Source organism: Dipodomys merriami, unplaced genomic scaffold, assembly GCF_024711535.1.
Source record: "Dipodomys merriami isolate MVZ:Mamm:240054 unplaced genomic scaffold, mDipMer1.0.p SCAF_15, whole genome shotgun sequence".
Lineage (NCBI taxonomy): Eukaryota > Metazoa > Chordata > Mammalia > Rodentia > Heteromyidae > Dipodomys > Dipodomys merriami.
This window is the reverse complement of record NW_027202826.1, coordinates 29,962,877-29,982,850: the sequence shown is the minus strand read 5'-3', so window position 1 is coordinate 29,982,850 and position 19,974 is coordinate 29,962,877. Positions and strand designations below refer to the sequence as shown.

The following is a 19,974-nucleotide window of genomic DNA, read 5'->3' as shown; positions in this document are numbered from 1 at the left end:
AAGAATAAAGCACCCAACCTGTGAAACACCTGAAAATGAGTTACAAGTGATGTTTTTCCAATGGGTACATTAGACCAATTGGAATTATGTTATGCTAAGGGAAACTGTGAAGTTGGCATTTGACATGAGACCCAAAGGAAGGAAGGATCAGACAGGTGGGGAGAACAATTAACACTAAAGCACAGATGCTAAGAAAAGAGAACACCAGCACTGGATCACAGAGTCCAGGAGAAGAATCCCCACCAAGAACACTGAAGTAAGCAATCTAGATTAAGCAGAGGGCATTTGCTGGGAACCAGTCCAAGTTGAACATAAGAAGAAGCTATAGTCTAAAAAAAGGATGCCAGTCTGCTCAAATAAAGGAAATGATCATAGAACAATGATGATGACAGAAAAGTACAAATGGCTAAAATGACCCCGATGATGAAGACGAAACTATCACCAGTCAACAGGATGACTGGTGGGACACATACCCATCCAATTTGGAAGAAGATGAAAGAAAGATGAGAAATATATGATCAATTGCGCCATCTCAGCAATGTGTGGAACCATGGTGGCAGCATAATAATTCAATCTGTAGTTTCAGTTGAATGTATGGTTCAGAAAGATTCAAGAGGATTGGGAAAATGCAGAACTCACATATAATAATGTACTTGAATTTTTGTACAGTACTTTTTGTATGTGCATGCTGGTACTGGGGCTTGAACCCAGGTCCTGGACTCTGTACTTCAGCTTTTGTGCTCAAGGCTAGCATTCTACCACTTGATCAACAGCTCGCTTCCCTTCTGGGTTTTTTTGGCCGTTAATTAGAGATAAGAGTCTCACAGACTTTTCTGCCCAGGCTGGCTTTGAATTGCAATCCTCAGATCTCAGCCTCCTGAGTAGCTAGGATTACAGGCAGGAGCCACTGGTGCCCCACAGTACTTTTTAAAAAAATAACTTGTTTTAATTTAGGGACATAACCAGTACTCAACAAACTCCATATTCATTGCTGTCACGTAACCAGTGAAACTTTTACAAGGGAATCAATGGGACTCTGAGAGTGAAGTCTGAAGGATAGGATCATTCAACAGAATTTAATTTAAATGGCTTCCTCCTGGGCAGCCGCTAGTGACTCATGCCCATATCCAAGTTACTTGGGAGGTTGCTATCAGAAGATCAGGAGTCAATGCTAGCCCTGCAAGCGGTGGTAATAAATTTTTCTTGGACAATAACTGGGTGTGGCTGGCATTCTTCTACTTAGGATTAAGTTTCAGGGCTGGGAATGTGGCTTAATGGTAGAGTGCTTGTATAGCATGATGGAAGCCCTGGGTTCGATTCCTCAGTAGCACAGGAAAAAAAATAAAAAGCCAGAAGTGGCGCTGTGGCTCAAGTGGTAGAGTGCTAGCCTTGAGCAAAAGAGGCTCAGGTACAGTGCCCAGGCCCTAAGTTCAAGCCCCAGGAATGGCAAAGAAAATTGTTTCAGGCCAGCCTACGCAGAAAATGTTCACAAGACTTCATTTCCACAGAAGAGTCTGGGTGTGGCTGATACACCTGTCATTGCAGCCAGAGAAGGAAATGAATAATAGGTTGAGATGATATTCCAGGCACGTCTCTCCAGAGGAAACATGTCCCTACTTTCAAAGAAACCAGTCAGTACTGAAAGACCTAGAAATGTAGCTCAGTGGTAGAACACTTGCCAAACAAGTTTAAGTCCCTGGGACAGAACTCTAAACAAAGGACCAACCTCTAATTGCACTCCCAGTGCTGACAAATGGTCCTGGCTCAACAGATAAGACTTCGAGTACAAACAATTCTCCACATGTGGGACCCTGTGCCAAGCATAAGTTTCAAAACAGTTGAGAATGTTTTGAACTCAGCAAAAACCCAATGATGGATTTTTATCTCGCCAGTGAGAATGTTTCCAACTGTAGAGAAGCAGCAGTTTACTTACTCTTCTTTGTTTATGTAAAGTCTCCTAGTTTCAGTGAAGCCCCAGGGGCTTTTGAAATTTGCTAACAGCAGGTAATCTATAGTACAAAGAATGTATATATAATGAAATAATTAAAAAAAACATATACCTATCTTTGCCTTTAAATCTGACGGTAAATCAAAACAAGTTAGGCAATTTATTTTAGCAACCTAAGACAATTTGTGTCTCATTTTGTAAATCTATAAAATGGAGTAAATCCTCAGCTTAATTTTTTGGAGACTTAAGACATAGATTAAATGAATACCCAACTGCACACAGAGGCACTCAAGTGTGTAGATTTTTTTGGGGGGGGGGGTCCAGTCATGGGGCCTGAACTCTGGGCCTGGGCGCTGTCCCTCAGCTCTTCAGGTCAAGGCTAGTGCTCTACCACTTGAGCCACAGCGCCACTTTTGGCTTTTTTACTTTTTGCTTATGTGGTGCTGAGGAATCGAACCCAGGGCATCATGCATGCAAGGCAAGCACTCTACCACTGAGCCACCTTCCCAGCCCCAGTGTGTAGGTTTTTTTTTAATGCCATTATAAAGCTACAGTTACATAAGTAACTCTGGCAATGGTTACTATATGCTTTTATCTTCCGAGTAACACATCTTGTGGCAAAACAAGAGGACATTTGACATTGAGCCACTGGGTAAAAAACCTGTAAGTCATTTTTGTTCTTTGAGCATTCCAATCTTGCTGAGGCTCAAGGAGTAATAGCAAACTTGCATTATTCTTTGTTTTTGGTGCTGGTCCTTGAAGTGGACCCTGAGATGGGGCCCAAACTGGTATGATTCCATTTTGAGCTTTGCCTTTGTTTTAGGGATTTCAGACTTGATGGGCCTAGTTCCCAGAAAGAAAAAAAATGCATCTGGTTCCCCTCTCTTTAACAACCTTGATTGTTCAGTTAAAGACTGACCCATAAACAGCTAGATTTAGCTCCAACTGGCCATACCACATGCTTATGGTAAACCCTGACTTTTGCACATGCTTATGGTAGACTCCACCTTTTCCCCCACCAAAAGGTAGAACCATTTTAAACCAAGGTGATAGGCTGGTTTAAACAGCCATTACAAACTGTAACCTCATTGGCCACCTGCGTGTGGTCTGGTATGACTGTACAATCCTTTGTGTGGGTTATGATCCCATTGGTCACCTGCGCGTGATCAGGCTTGACCTCATGGATTTTGCCTTTAAACACCAAAGCGTGGGGGCCGCTTGGAGTCAAAGTATCACCTCCCCAGCTTGTGTGCTGCGGCCCTGGCTGGTCAGTGTAGGAACCTTCTCAATAGAGTTGCTTCTTTGTCAACAGCTTCCTTGTGTGGGCTCTGTCACTCCGGACACTAGGGGGGGTCTTGCCTGCCTGAGTAGGGGTCTTCCTACTACAGCCCCTGGGTTTAAACTCAAGGTCTGGGCGGCCCTAACTTTTTGCCCAAGGCTGTCACTTTACCTCTGCAGCCACAACTCCACTTCTGAAATTTTGTAGTTTACTGGATTCAACCCTCATCCTCAGATCTCAGCCTCCTGAGTAGCTGGGATTACAGGCCTGAGTGAGTCCTTGACGCCTGGCTTTTTGAATTACTCCTACATTTGCTCCAATGAGGTACCTATAAGACCAAACACACACACACACACACACACACACACACACACACACACACACACACATCATCATGACCACACACACACAATCACCAAGACCACACACACACCACCAAGACCACACACACACACACACCACCACCACCATCACCATGGCCACACACACACAATCACCAAGACGACACACACACACACACCACCACCACTACCACCACGACCACACACACACACACACACACACCACCACCACCACCACCACCATGACCACACACACACATCACCAGGACCACACACACACACACACACACACCACCATCACGACCACACACACACACATCACCAAGACCACACACACACATCACCAAGACCACACACACTCATCACCAAGACCACACACACACACCACCACCACGACCACACACACCACCACCACCATGACCACACACACACATCACCAAGACCACACACACACACCACCATCACGACCACACACACACACCACCATCACGACCACACACACACATCACCAAGACCACACACACACACATCACCAAGACCAAGACCACACACACACACACACCACCAAGACCACACACACCCGCACACACACACCACCAAGACCACACACACACGCACACACCACCAAGATCACACACACGCACACCACCAAGATCACACACACACACACACCACCAAGATCACATACACACACACACCACCAAGATCACATACACACACACCACCAAGATGACACACACACCACCAAGATCACACACACACCACCACCATCACGACCACACACACACACACACACCAAGACCACGCACACACACACACACACACACACACACACACACACCACCACCACCACCCCCCCCCCCCAACCAGGCGGACCTTCTGGGACGCGCTGGCCCAAGTATCCGGAGGGAAGCGGTGGCGGGAGGACCAGACCGCGACCGTCACCGGACCAGAAACCGCAACAGGGAAGTGACTTCCGGTCGTAGGAAGCGCTTTTCCCCCCCAAACCGGACGAACCCGCCTCGCATCCTCACCGAAGCGGCCGCGCCTTACTTCCTGGTCCGGGCCTCCAGCCCTGCTGTCTGTCACGGCGGCTGGGCGCTGGAGCGCCTGCGCGCTGGGCGGGGCTGTGGGGGGGGTCGTGCGGAGCCCACGCACGACGTAGGCGTCTGGCTCCACCCGGTGCTGCGCGCGGCGCGGGGCGGCAGGTGCGAGCGGGGCGGCAGGTGCGAGCCGGGCTCGGCCGCGGAGGCAGACGCAGCGCGGACGGCCGGGCGCGATGGAGCGGGGCGCGGCAGCGGCGGCGGAGCGACCCCACGGCGCCCGGGAGCGGCGGGGCCCGGGGGCCGCGGCCGGAGCCCCGGGGCTGAACCACCTGGAGCGCCTTCCGGCCGGCCCCAACGGCGTCCCGAAGCACTCGTACTGGCTGGACCTGTGGCTCTTCATCCTCCTGGACGTGATGCTGTTCGTGTTCTTCTATCTCTTGCCCTGGTGAGTGTCCCCAGCACACGCGGGAGACCGTGTGCTCCTTTATTTAGTGTCCTCCCTGAAGATTTCTGGGGCGCCCCGGGCTGCCCTGGTGGAGGTGGTGCTGGCCTTGGCGGGGTTTCGGGGGGACGGTGGAGGACCCGCGGGGAGGACCTGCCCCCCCCACCCCCCGAGTCTCCGGGAAGGCATCGAGAGCGAGCGAGCTCGGCTTCATCGTGATCGAATTAATAGTTCCCGCTGCAACCCCCTGGGAATGAGTCTCTGCACCACCAGGAAGGCACTGGAGAAACGATCCATTATTTTGATCCGGCAACCCAGACCCGCAAGAGATCGAGACACCTTTTTAGAGAGGATAAAGGACATGTATTGCCAGCGACCCGAACCAGGCTAGCGCCAGAAAGCAGCTCAGTTCCCTGGGCTTTATACCGACTGGTCACAGAAACAGGTGATTAGTCAGAAAGGCGATGGCCAGACGGGATGACGTCCGCTCCGAGCCAGGTGTGCAATTTCTACCTCCCTGGCTTTCTGTTGTGATCCAGATACTCCTACCTGGTGAGCCTGACACCCACAATCCGGTGGACAGCCCCTCACCTAGCCACTTCGCAGCACTTTTCTGGGAGCACAGTTCCTCAGGATCAGATTCCCTGTAATGTATTTAGTTTAATTTTATTTTACTTAGGGAGCTTGAACATGCATTCTTCCTTGCCTTTTTTTCAAAACTCAAGGCTGGCATGCCCTATCACTTGAGCTGCAGCTCTACGTCCAGCTTTTTGCAGGTTAGAATAAGGAGTCTCATGGCTTTTCCTGTCTGGGCTGGCTTCGAACTGCAGTCCCCAGAGCTCAGCCTCGCAAGCAGTGCAGCACCACACAGTTTGGCGGGCAGGTGAAATGTTAGCTCAAAGATGCGGCATTTTGATGATATGTAAGATATGTGATTGCAGCACATCCTCGAGATTAGCAGCTACCAGGGCATGTGTGGCTTCATCAGTCACAACATTGCCTTCTGCCAATCAGTGAAAGAGAATGTGCTCTAATATGACCCACATAACAGGGACAAGTCCTTTTCTGAATCACTTGTAACTGATGAAACAGGACATGGCTCTTCATCTGTTGTTGGACTAATCAGAGCCATTTCAATGGTTAATAGTACTTGATGCAAATACTATCAGAATAAAGATCAAAGGATGTGGTAGGAAGCAGGGAAAAGGCCAAAGTAACCAACTCAACTCTGCACAGAAGTGGACAGAACTTCATTAAGGGCAACAGTTCCTTCCTTGGATCTGTCCGTAAACACTGTAAGCACAGAGGGCAGAGGAGAGAAAAGAATTATTTTTAGGAAAATAAAAAGTGTAACCTTAAAAAAATTGCAATAGTTTATCAGGAGGATAATGAGAAGAAAGAAGGCCTGTGAAGGCTGCCAGGGCCATCTGCCAAGGCTGTGAGGATTCATAAAGCCACTGCACCTGCAACTGAGTGTGAGGATGAATAGCAAGGTCAGTTGACACTAGTTGACACAGTTTCTGCTGGCCCTTCACCATGAGCTTGCTAATTAAATGGTGATGAAGTAAAAGGACATGAGTTCCAGGTACAGGAAGAAACAGCCACTCTATGTTGCCAAAGAAATCCATGGGCATATAATCTGTGGGTAAAACAACTAGATAGATAGGCTCAATATCATCAATTCAAGTTAAATGAGTGCCATGCATTCTTGGTTAAGTAAGGCCTTGTGACCTTCTGGTGTCAGCTCTGGTTTTGGAAGTAGGATCAGGTCCCCAGAGCATGTCAAACAATGGCTTAAAGTCACCGATGGTTAACTTTAGATTAAGTCTAATCCAATTTCTGTCTCTCAATTTTTGAAAATTATTTAAAGTTCTTAAATGATTAGTTTTTAATACAGGTATTTATTACAGGTATCTGAGGGCGCATTGTTGTTTCAGATATAATATGACCCACATAAGAAAAGGGAGATGAAACTTGAGTTTTTTCATCAACAATACACAGGCCCACAAAACAAAGATGTTGCTTTAAAACTGTAAAACAAACCCTGATAATTTTGGATTCGAATGAGTCAGGAGAATATCATCCATGTAATGCAGGAGAGGCTTCTCTAAAAGGCTGAAACACAGCAGCAATAAACTTGTCACAAAGTGGGGCTAAGCTATGCCCTGAGGCAAGACTTTGCAATGGTATCATTGTTTGTGTGCTTGACAATTCATGCTTGAAACACTAAAAGCAAATTGAGGGCAATCCTTAGGGTGAAGAGGAATAGTTAAAAAGCAAGCAAACAACAACAACAAAAAAAACCAAGTATTTAAGATCAATAATAAGAAAAACTTCAAGGGAATAGCAGTTGGAGATGGCAAACCTGGCTGTAAGGGACCCATTATTTTTATTATAGTATTAATTGCTCTAAATCCTGTATAAGTCTCCATTGACCAGATTTGTTTTTTTTTATTAAGCAAATAGGGTTATTCCATGGACTACTGGTAGGTTCCATATGTCCTGCTTTTAGCTGATCTTGAACTAATTCACGTGTAAGGGACCACTGGTCCACCCACACAGGTTCCTTAGAAAGCCAAAGTAATGGAATCAGCAATCAAGGGTTGGATGGCAGGAAACATCAGGGCTCTTCCTGAAAACTTTCAAGCCTAATCCCAATCTGTTGGTCTTTTGATCAAACAGGAAATTTTCTGCTTTGGCCTCGTTTGCCCAGTCCTTGTCTAGGATCATAGTTCCGTTTTAACATCGTATTTTTGACATCAGTGGGGTTCATAGGCAGGACTTCCATTTCCTTCAGAATGTCCCTACCCCAGAGATTAACAGGCAAGCCAGGAAGAACATATGGGTGGGATATTTCAGTGTGCCCCTCATCTTCTTTCCAAGGAAAATATTGAGCGCTTTGTTGAGGCGAGTTACTTTGTCCTATCTCCTATAACTGTGTGACAGCAGGTGACAGCAGCCATGCAGCTGGCCAGTGATGGCTGGAAACAATGGAAACCATCGGTTATCAAGGGTCTCTCGAATGCCTTTTCATTACGGTGTAAAATCAGTTCAGGGGTTCCTGTCTTACTTGCTGAACCCAATAATCATGGTCAGAGGATCCAGAACCTCGAGTACCCCTCTTAGGTTTTATACACTTTCCCTGTATTAGGTATAATGGTCATGGAACTAGTTGAGCCAATATTGTCTTGGGAGAGATGGTCATTATATTTTTAATAGTTTGTATCACTATCTTCATTTCACCCTCATAGTCAGAATCTATTAATCCAGGAAATACTTGTAAGCCTTTCATGGTAAGTCCCGTTCTCCCTACTGTTCCTACAGGCAGCGTTATGCTAGGACTGCTTTCTTTCAGCCTGCTCAGCTGCCGGTTCTGATTTCCAAAGCAGAAAGACATCACCAAATAAGCAGGCAGGAAGCACGGTCCTCTAGTCGGCCCGGGGCAGGGCGTCCCTGGCGAGGCCTCTACAGCCCCCAGGAGCTCTGCACCAAGCCTGGCCTTCTCAGTTCTTCCCGAGTCTCGAGGGGAACTGGCTTGTGCAGTCTATCGTCCTGCTGGTCCTGCGCTCATGCTGCCTCTCTCTTCCCAGGTGGTAGGGCACTGCAATCCTTTGATCTGTCCTCTGTGCCCCTATGGCCCCCTGCCTAAGCCTTAGGTAAAGCTGTTTGCAAAGGGACATCCCGGCTATAGGGCTAAGACGTAGAGAACTCCTTTCCCTCTTCTGTGCTCCAAGTCACCGTCCACCGCAGCAGAGACACATTCCCCAGGATCAATGGGGGACAAGGCCTCTGCGCAGCCTCACCTATCGAAAACCTTTCCAAGCTCTCAAGAGAGTGGTGGAGGCCTCCTTCTGAAGAGCCCTTTGGATAATTCAAGTTGTGGAGGTTCAAGACGATCCTGAATTATATTGCACAAAGAGCAAGGTTTAGTAGGCACCTGTAGAGGACCCTTGGCAGGACAGCGAGGCTGGTCACAGCGCCACCTTCTCCCAGGTGTCCAGGCTAGCAGTCCCCTCCTCTGAGAAGCAAGGACAAACAGTCTGCCCATGACACAGTGTGAGGTCAGAACTTCAGTGAAGAGTTCCCACCCCCTGCTCGCACTTTGCCCCATTCTTCCCTCCAGCCCTTACCTTCTCAACTCACTCACTCACGCATCAAGTGCAGGTTTCTTCAACTGACTCCTTTGTATAGCCTTGTTTTCATGTCCCACTGGCGGGATACAGACTACTCCAGAACCTGGAAGAGACTGGTGGGGAGGGAAGGGAACAAAAGACAAAACATGGGGTTGGAAGGACCAAGTAGGCTGGCTGATAAACCAATGGCCAAGATCTTGGTCACCCAGTTTTATAGTCACACAAGCAGCATATTAACTTCCTCAGAAAACACAAAAGGTCAGTAGCAGCTGAAGATGACTTTTGGACAGTGGTTTTTCTGAGTACAAGCACATGTCACAGCTGTGGTTAGAACCGAATGTCTGCTTTGGTGCAAAGCATACCCGCCAGCACAGGTATACTGAATGAGGAAGAGAAGGTGAGCACTGCGAGAGTTGGCGCCTGGCCTTCCTCAGCAGCTACAGGACCCTGTCTGCAGCGTTAGCACCCACCCATTTGCCCTTCTTGATGGACAGTTGTGGTCTTCTCTCTCCAGCCCCTACATTTTGGGGAAGAATTTTTTTTGGTACGTTTTTTTATTGTAAAAATACTGTACAGAGGGGTTACAGTTACATGAGCAAGGTAATGAGTACATTTCCTATAGAGCATTGTTGCCTCCTCCTTTGTTTTTCCCCTACCATCCCTTCCCTCCCACCTCCACAGCAATGCCCCCCGCCCCTACCAAGGTTGTAAAGTTCGTTTTCATCATAGTGTCTTGTACGTCTCATTGTTACAATGGGTCAACCTGTATCCCTATTTAATCGTTTTGTTTTTTCCCTTTCCCTCCCCAAATTAGAGAAGTGTATATACAAGATGCAGGGTACCAACATCAAAAACAGTGAAAACAGGGCTTATATGGTGGGGAAGGAACACACAAAGAAACAAAAAATAATCACAAGGTACATTATAGAAACAGTAGCAAGAAAGAAAAAAAAAATTTGTGTCCCTATCTTGGGGTTCATTTTGCTTAACATCATCTTATATGGTCATATGTACATAGCTTTTGACCTTTTCTACTTGTCCCAGATATACTAGTTATTGCAAATAAGGGAAACCATGGGACCTATATTTCTTTGGGCCTGGCTTATTTCACTATGATATTTTCCAAGTCTTTCCATTTCCTAACAAATGGGGCAATGTCATTCTTTCTGATGGAAGCATAGAATTCCATTGTATATGTATATACCACATTTTCTTGATCCATTCATCTACTGAGGGGTATCTGGTTTGGTTCCATATCTTAGCTATGGTAAATAATGCTGCAATAAACATGGTTGTGCTGGTAGCCTTAGTATGGCCTTGTTTGTGATCGTTTGGGTAAATGCCCAAAAGTGGGATTGCTGGGTCATAGGGGAGCTCTTTGTGGAGTCTTTTGAGGAACCTCCATAGAGCTTTCCAAAGTGGTTGAACAAGTTTACATTCCCACCAACAATGCAGTAGGGTTCCCTTCTGTCCACATCCCCTCCAGCATCTGTTATTAAAATTCTTGATTATAGCCATTCTAACTGGGGTGAGATAGAATCTCAATGTTGTTTTGATTTGCATTTCTTTTATGGCTAGAGAGGTTGAGCATTTCTTCATGTGTCTATTGGCCATTCTTATTTACTCTTTGGAAATGTTTCTCCTTAACTCTTTAGCCTACTTATTTATCCGGCAATTGTTTCTTTGAGGATTTGTTGTTGGGAGATTTAGTTTTTTGAGTTCCAAGTATATTTTAGATATGGAACCCTTGTCCATTATATGGCTAGTGAAGATCTCCCAATCTATGGGCTTTCTATTGATCTTGCTAGCTATGCCCTCTGCCATGTAGAAGCTCTGCAGTTTCATGCAATCCCATTTGTCCAACCTTTCTTTGGTTTGTTGTGTTTCTGGGTCTCTATTAAGAAAACTTCGGCTTGTGCCAAGGAGACCTAGGGTTTCTCCTATTCCGTCCTGTAATGTCTGCTTTGACTTCAAGGTCTTTGATCCATTTGGAGTTGATTCTATGCAGGGTAATATAGAAGGATCTAGCTTTAGTTTTCTACAGGTGATTAACCAGTTTTGCCAGCACCATTTACTAAAGAGGCTGTCTTTCTTCTAGTATTTTAGCTCCCTTATTGAAGAGTAGGTGGCTATAGGTCTGTAGGTTCATTTCTGGGTTTTCAGTTCTATTTCATTGGTCTTCTGGTCTGTTCTTGTGCCCATACTAAGCTGTTTTGATTACTATGGCTCTGTAGTAGTTTGAAATTTGGTACTAATAATACTCCAGTACTATTCTTTCTGTTAAGGATTGTTTTTGCTATTCAGGGTCTTTTATTGTTCCATGTGAAGTTTTGGATTGCTTCTTCTATTTCCTTGAAGAATGAGGTTGGAATATTGATAGGTATCGCATTGAATTTGAAGATAGCCTTGGATAGTATTGCTATTTTCATGATGTTTCCTTCCAATCCAGGAGCATGGGTGGTTTTTCCACTTCTAAGTTCTGCTTTGATTTCCTTTTTCAGGTTTTAAAATTTTTCATTGTAAAGGTCCTTCACGTCTTTAGTTAACTCCTAGATACATTATTTTTTTGTGGGGCTATTACAAAAAAAAGTTGCTTTCCTCATTTCAGCCGTGCTCTTCTCATTGTTGTCATACAGAAAAGCCATTGATTTTTGATGGTTAATTTTATACCCTGCTACTTTGCCAAAGTTTTGAATCAGCTGGAGTAATTTGGGAGTGCAGTCCTTAATGGTGAAAAACTACAGCCATTTCCTCTAAACTCAGGAACGAGAAAAGGTTGTCCACTCTCTCCACTGCTCTTCAATTTAGTATTAGAATGCCTAGCTACAGCAGTATGACAAGATGCAAACATAAAGAGGATCCAAAAAGGGAAAGATGAAGTAAAACTCTCCCTCTTTGGGAAGAATTTGAGTAGCTTAAGCATCACTGTCCATGAATTCCTTGGGTGGTATGGTAGAATAGAAGGCAGAAGGTTGAATTGGGAGGGCAGTGAAAGGGATGAGTATTTTTATAAATTTCTCTTTCAAGCCATTTTAGTTTTTACCTCCACCTCATTTTTTGGTAGAGACAGAGATCTTGAATGATTTTTTTTTTTTTGATGACCTGATCTTTTTGTTGTTGTTGTTCTTCGTAAATAATACAAATGTGAAAAACATGGTCAAAGCCTGTTATTTTCCCTTCTCATCTGTGTCAGTCCTTTAAGGGTACATCAAGTCACCAAGATAATGAAGATTTTCAAACTTTGGCATAAGGGTTCCAATGTTCATAAATGCTTGCTTTTTGCAGACTGGCTTGCTGTTATATCAAGATGTCTCAAGAAGTCAAGCAAATTCTGGAAACAACAAACTTCTTGCATGAAGAAGGATTTCATGGCAGCAGAATTTCACACTCCGAGGGAACTTGTATGCATTTTGTTCACTCATTTGGAAAACAAACTCTCAAATGAGTAATAACAGGACTCTTTTTCACAGCTACATTTTTAAAATTAGACCCATTGGTTCATGTTTAAAAAACTCTTCAAATATCTGATGACTTTCCAAGGCACCAAATTAAAAAAAAATTTGTACTTAGAGGTTTGATATATTCATTAAAAAGTATAGTTTTTCTTTTAACATTTTAAGGGTTGATCAATGTTTTCTCTGTGCAAATAATACGTGCATTGAAATGAGGTATTGAAATATTCAAAAGTAACTTGTTCGAAAGCAAGTCAAATATTTTTGAGAGAGGAAACCAGTATTGTAGGTTGTCTAGAAATTTATATATAACCTCTCGCTATCTAGCTATATATAAATAACACAAAAGGTAACTGCAAATAGAGGCCACCTGTGTTCACTGTAGTGATCTCTGACATTGAGACTTGGGTAAAAAACAATCTTGGTTGACGGTGAGATATAGTCATTGAGAAAGTAATAAGATTTATAGTAGTGGAAAACTATGGAACGTATCCTCATACCACAGTCCCTTCCTTTAAACCTCCTAAAATAGCATTGTATGTTTCTAACCCAGTTTACCTTTAAAATTTTTCTGATCCCTGTGCTTGAACTCAGGGCATAGGTGCGGTCCCTGAGCTTTTTTTGCTCAAGGGTAGTACTCTACCACTTGAGCCACACCTCTTCTAGTGATTTTGTTTTGTTTTTTAAGTTTATTGGAGATAAGAGTCTCTTTAACTCTCCCAGACAAGAGTCTTTTTAACTTTCCTGCCTGGGGTTGGCTTTGAAGCCGAGTCTTCAGATCTCAGCCTTCTGAGTAACTAGGATTGTAAGTGTGAAATCATCACTGCCTGGCTTTTATTTGTATCTTAAGTATGCTTGTAGTAAAAATATTTGCACAATGCCTTGTGGTGTTTACTCATTCCACTCATTCCATATCACTTCTATCCAATCCCTGCCTTCATAAAGTTTACTTTCCCACTAGGTATTTTCTTTTTACAATTGAAAAAAAATTTTAACAAGAAAGAATTCACATTCCTGGTTAGTCAGCTAACATTTAATCAGAAGGGCCTCACTCCCAAAGAAGCTTCTATAAACACTTTGGGAGTTATTTCTATTGGCCCTGAAGGTTTTATACAATGGCTTTTGTAGTTGAAATCATAAATATTTGAGAGCTATTCCTTTACGATCAAGGCATAAGATCCAGTAAACTGTACATTCCCTACCTTTCCAAATGGCTCATGGCTAGAATCAGGTCTGAAATTTATTTTGGAGGATATTTTTTCTTTTGTGGCACTGGGATTTGAACTCAGTCTCAAGCTTAATAGGTCAGTTCCCACCACTTAACCAGATACCAAGGTTTTTCTTTTGCCGGGGGGGGGGGGGGGGGGGTCTGGTATCAGACCTTGATTCTCTTCTACCCAGCTGGCTGGGGCCATAAACACATACCACCACCCACGCTTACTTTTGAAATAAGGTCCCTAAGTGGGCTGTCCTTGAATCTGGATTTTCCTGCTTGTATTTCTTGAGTGGTTAGAATTACAGGTATTCATCTGTACTGTACCTGGCCGTTTTGCAGGATTATAATTGGCTTACTGACTATAAGCAGCTTAATAATGTCTTTATAGTATGGTTGCATTTGTCAAGAGAACCTTTTGTGAAAATTGTGGCTAAGAATCTAGACTCTAAAGCAACTCTAGAGCTGGAGTTAACCAGATTGTGTGGCCTGTTTTTGCATTGTTTGCTGGTCATTTCCTCTAATAAACTTTGGACTTATGTACTGTAGCTGTGTTTGGTTTTATTCTGTCATGTGGTGAAAGGTAAATTAGTAGTTCATGCATAGCTTATTTTTTGTGTGTGCTGCTCCCGAGGCTTGAACTAAGGATTTAGGGCACTATCCCTGAGCATCTTTTCTTTTGCTTAAGAGTTAGTGCCCTATCACTTGAGCCACAGCTCCCATTCCAGCATTTTTGGGGGGTAGTGTATTGGAGAGCCTCACAGACTTCTTGAGCTGGCTTTGAACCTTCGTCTTCAGCTCTCGGTCTCCTGAGTAGCTAGGATTACATATGTGAGCAATGTGTACCTGGTACACATAGCTTTAAAAACTTTAAAATAGCTTTAAAAAGTTGTACTGCCATTTGAGGTTAAAGTCAGCCCCAACTATCAGAGAGTACAGTGAAGATGTAGAGTTTGGGCTAAGGGATCAGAGAAAGCTAGTGAAACATTTATATGTAGGTATTTCCATGAGAGTGTTTCTGGAAGAGAGCAGAAGATAAGCAGAACCTAAAAGTGCAGAAGAGATGCAGTCTTCAGTATGGGTAAGCCTCATCCAATCATTTCAGGGCGAAGTTGAAATAGAAACACACAAATTCTTTGAGCCAGGATGCCTTTACTGGTTCTCTTGATTCGTGGGCCTTCAAACTTGGACGGGAGCCCTGATTCACAGGCATTCCTGTTTCCAGGGCTTCTGGCTTACAGTGGGCAGAACAGGGACTTAGGAACCTCAATAGTCACATGACCTCATTCCTTACAATTTCTTTTTGTGTATATATCCTGTTTCTCTGGGGAATCCTCACACATAAATGGGTGACTGTAAACCGTAATGGTGTGACTGTTGGATCTTTTCCTGTGCCATCGAACTGGGCCACTTTTTAGTGAACTGTTTACATTGACTATACTTTTGAAGGCTTTTAGAAGTACCTGAATGAAAACAAGAAAAGATAAAAACTTGTGACAACAAACATCAAGGGTAATTGAAATGATTTTAATCAGATAGATTCTGATAGAAATTTCACATACTTGATTTCATATAGATGAAATAATATTTTGAAATGAACTGGCATATTAGCAGTTGTAAGGAACAGTTTTTAGGGGTATATTAACTTGAAAGGTTTAGAGCTCCAATTACTCCTTAAGAGACAACGTGGGACTCCATCAAAACCAGATATTTATGTTGTGTGTTAAATGTAAATTGTACTTAAGACAAAATCAAATCAGGGCTAGTGGGCTAAATTTGGCTCAGTACCTTCACCTTTCTTTTCTTGCACTGGTACTGTGGTTTGAACTCTGAGCCTGGTAATGTCCCTTAGCTTTTTCAATCAAGGCTGGCATCTATCACTTGTGACACACTGTTTCTTTGCTTCTAGCTTTTTGGTAAAAAGCTAACAGTCTCACAGACTTTCCTTGCTAGGATTACAAGCATGTGTCACTTATGCACAGCATTACCCATATTTTATAAGGCAGGACTTTGAAAAAGAATGGTTTGTGTGTTTTGAAATGATTGGGGGAAAAAAAAATCAAGGCTTTCAGAATATGTCAAAATTACATGCAATCCAGATTTCAATATTGATAGTTTTACTAGAAAAAATACAGGCTCAGTTACTTACATATCCTTTAAGGCTGTTTTAATACAGCAGAAAGGTAGACATGAGGAATGCTAAATATTGTACAGCCTATCTGTCTCTAAAAAGTGTCAATTTCTTTAGGAGCTACAGTTTAGACTCAGAAGGGGCTTAACTCTTAATACCCCATGACAATGTTCTATGATCAGTGAAAGTTCAAGTAGGAGTGGGTCACAGTTTATGAACAGAAAGAAAAGGTCAACTATAATTCACTTTAATTTATCTTAACTGAACCAGAAGAAACTCATTTCACAGGAATATATTCCGAAGTTTTTGAAACAGAACAACTGTTGGTTGCATTATTTAAAAGGCTGAAGTTTGTAACAGATGGCAATAATAAATAAGCACCCTAGAAGTACAAAAATGCAGTTTACATATAAATGACAATCTACTGAATCTGTATTTGGAGTGTTGAAGCAACATTAAAAAGAAAATGGTCAGTTTCTACTTTGTGTATGCATTAAATTGCATAATTCAGGAGGCTTTGACCTGGAAAGGCAAAATCAGACATTTCTACTTTATGTGGAATTGAAGTGATAAATTTATGAAACAGCTGTTAAACATATAATTTGTTGAAGTGTTTCAAATAATGCATTTCCAACTAGACATAGTGACCAAACAGAAATGAGAAAACAAAAATCTACACAGAAAGTTTCTGAAAGCTAATAAAAATACCTGATGCCTATATTTTCTAGTATTTTACATTATGAAAGTAACAAAAAACCAGACATTTCAAATAAAATTTTACAGACTTTATAGTATTTACAAACTCTGTACTAAAAACTGAAAAATACTCTTAAAAGATAAAATTTAGCTGATGCTCAAATAATTCTAAATTAAGAGAATAAAAACATAATCACCAAGTGTTAAGAATTAGAAAAGGCTAGCAAAAAGTTAAAAGTTAAAGGTAGGTTAAAGATAGAATTTGGCAAGGATCTGATAGCTGGGGGAGGTTTATAAACACATTTTGGGACATTTGATCACCGTTTATGGAATTGAAGATACTAAATTTATTAGTTTATTGATTACAAAGTTATACTTATGAAATTTATCCACATTGGAATGTAAAGAAAGCATTTATCCTGTAGCTTAATTCTCTGGAGAGACATTATAAAACTATTGTAAATCACAATTTATCAGTCTATTACAAAATAAAATGAGAGTTATTGAATTAAGGCCATTTAAATGACATTTTCACTGGTAAATTCTCTCTGTGAAGGTAGTTGGAATAAAATAGTGATTTGTTTGAAGGAAAAAAATGTGAAAGAAGTTTAAATGAATTAAGTGTTTAAATAAAGCTCTCTATAAAATTTAACGTAGAAAATCAAATAGTAAATTTAATTGACAACCTTTAAGCAAATAAGACTAGAGCAGAGAAAACTCAGGCAATTTCTGAGTCAATCCCTCAGAGGACCCAAGATTGATTCCTAACACTGGTAAATATTAGCAGCCCAAAGTAAACCAAACCAAAATAAAAACTTTTACATTTCATATAAAATTAGAAAAATAATGTAACAAGATAAATAAATACGTTAAAAGTATTTTGACCTTTTAGCTTACATGGCTGAAGTTATATTTGTAAATACATATTGTCAAAGGCCTAATTTATGTTAACTAGATATTCTAAAGAAAAAAGTAGGAGCAAACACAAGTTCTGTCTAACATGGTAGTGTTGTTAATTTAGAAATTGTTCATCATTAAGGCATTCCTTCCCAAAAGCTATAGATTCCATGGGTCCACTATTTTTTAAGACACTTGAAGGGGTCATGTGATAGACTCTCACAGAAGTCAAAAATAAATGGGTACAGCCCTCTTCTGGTTACCCATTAGAAAGTGCTCTGCAAAAAAGCAAATACTGCTTTGACTAGACAGACAAACCAGGTTCCACCTAGCACTTTTCAATTAGTGTCATTTGCCAACCTACATATGGGTACTGGCTAAATATTTATAGATCTCTTAGCCACATGACAGGGGGGACAAATGTCATTTTTACTCAGCTATTCCATACAGCAAACAAATTACAATATACTCCCTGATTTCCTATTTTGTTTTGTTTTTTTTCAAAGCATGCCAAGATACTCAGAAAAAGTTTCTAAAATATCCCATAAATGGATCATCAACTATCTGTATATAAAGTGATCAAGGATTTTTTAAATGCCATGAATTTGATTTTGTAAATTACTAGATTTGGTCAGTTGGTATAATGGCCTTGGAGCAGCAGATGCTGGCCGATTTGATCATTTATCTATTACAATGTATGCTAGGTGTATAGCTTTGCTCAGAAGGACAGCTTGAACCAAGACTATTACGCAACACAGGTCCTTCCCTGGAAGGAAGTTCTGGAAAACAGAGCTTGGGTCTTTGATGGTATTTCAGTCTGTATGTATCAGTCATGCAGCTATCGACGGAAAAATAGGTGGTTAATGATATTGTCTCATTTGGGCATGCAACTCTAGAGTCTAGTTCTGGTTGGCAAAAGGCATCAACGGCTGCACCCGAGTTTGCCTGAAAGTCACTAGCTGAAGAGGCAGAGGAGTGGTTGGTTGTGTTGCTGCCACCCTGTTTGGATTGGATTGTTTCTTGACATCTTTCATTGTTCTTCTGTGAACTCACTTCAAAGCTGGTTTCTGAAGCTGTATGTAAACTGTGCGTTGAAAGATGAGAGGAATTTGCTTTCAACCCCTCTGTATGCTTCACATCAGGTAGAGACTCGTTTTTGTCTGACTGTGGCACAATGGGTATAGTGTATTTTTTTGGTGGCAAAGGGGGTGGTTGATTCTGGCAAAATTTTGGCATCTGAGCAACCTCAGACCTGCAGGTTGAATGAGTTGTGTGTTCCTTGGAGACAGAGTTCTCAGCAGAACATGGTTCTATTGTGTTTTGTTGTAGGACAAGGGGAGCAGTATCTGGCTTTAGCCCTACAGTTCTCAAGTGTGCAGAACACAATGAAGATGGAGACACTCTTTCACTGCTGTTCACTCTCTTTCCAGGCACAGAACCATCACCAACCTGGAATGGCAAACTCGTTCTCTCAGAGTTTTCTGTAGGAAGCCATTCAGAAAATCTGCTTCCATTTAGTTTTTCCAGTTTCTGTTCCTCTGGCTGGTGGACATGTTCTCTCACAGCAGGGTCCTTGAGGATGTGTGGACTGTATGAAGGAGGTAACTTCTCACTGGTTTCACTGGTGGGTGGCCTGGTATGTGAAAATAAAATAAAGCTAAAATACCAGATGCAAAGAGGCAAAACTGGGGAAAGCAAACACTTGACTTGTACTTTGATTTTCCCAATATGTGGTTTATATTATTTCTTCATCGTAAACAGAAATGGGAAGTATTTTGTAGTGACTAACATGTTCAGCTTTCTCTCAACCAAACATGGCTGCCAGGATACACAAATGTATCATACCAGAAACATTATTATTAGAATCATAGCTCATCGTGTGTGTGTGTGTGTGTGTGTGTGTGTGTGTGTGTGTGTGTGTGTGTGTGTGTGTGTGTGTGTGTGTGTGTGTGTGTGTGTGTGTGTGTGTGTGTGTGTGTGTGTGTGTGTGTGTGTGTGTGTGTGTGTGTGTGTGTGTGTGTGTGTGTGTGTGTGTGTGTTGCTGAGCAGTGAGTCCGTGGCCTTGTGTCTGCTAAGCATGTGCTCTACCACAACCAGAGCCTTCCACATTTCAAATCCAGTAATTGCAAATGGAATTTAAAAACTTATCTCAGATGAAAAATAAAACCCTGAAATTATACCTCTTTGTGGTAAAATATGGCATAGAATGTAAGGGAAATGGTACAAGCAAACAAGTTAATCTCCTAAAACATCTCCTTACCCACATTACAGTGTTAAAAGGCAATGGAATAGAGTTTGGTGTCACATCTCTAATTATAAAAGTTGTGGCCACAGAGAATAATAAGTGCTGGTTGGAGAAAACATCAAATTAGTGTACGTAGAGATGATGGGAAAAC

At 42.4% G+C, this 19,974-nt stretch overlaps 1 protein-coding gene and 1 long non-coding RNA gene across 3 annotated transcripts in view; one reads left to right on the top strand and one right to left on the bottom strand.

Moving 5' to 3' along the window:
- Window positions 1-4,849: 4,849 nt before the first annotated feature.
- On the top strand, window positions 4,850-14,402 carry LOC138827016 (uncharacterized). The gene is made up of 2 exons (XR_011371924.1): window positions 4,850-5,059; window positions 12,475-14,402. It is a non-coding gene; the product is annotated as an uncharacterized lncRNA (long non-coding RNA).
- Window positions 14,403-15,362: 960 nt separating this feature from the next.
- The window catches only part of Usp53 (ubiquitin specific peptidase 53), a 63,041-nt gene continuing 58,429 nt past the window's right edge, over window positions 15,363-19,974 (bottom strand). For both annotated transcript variants that reach the window (XM_070022511.1, XM_070022512.1), the window contains one exon: window positions 15,363-19,211. In XM_070022511.1, the coding sequence (XP_069878612.1) occupies window positions 18,260-19,211 (952 nt within the window). In that variant the 3' untranslated portion in view covers window positions 15,363-18,259. The remainder of the gene's footprint in view (window positions 19,212-19,974) is intronic.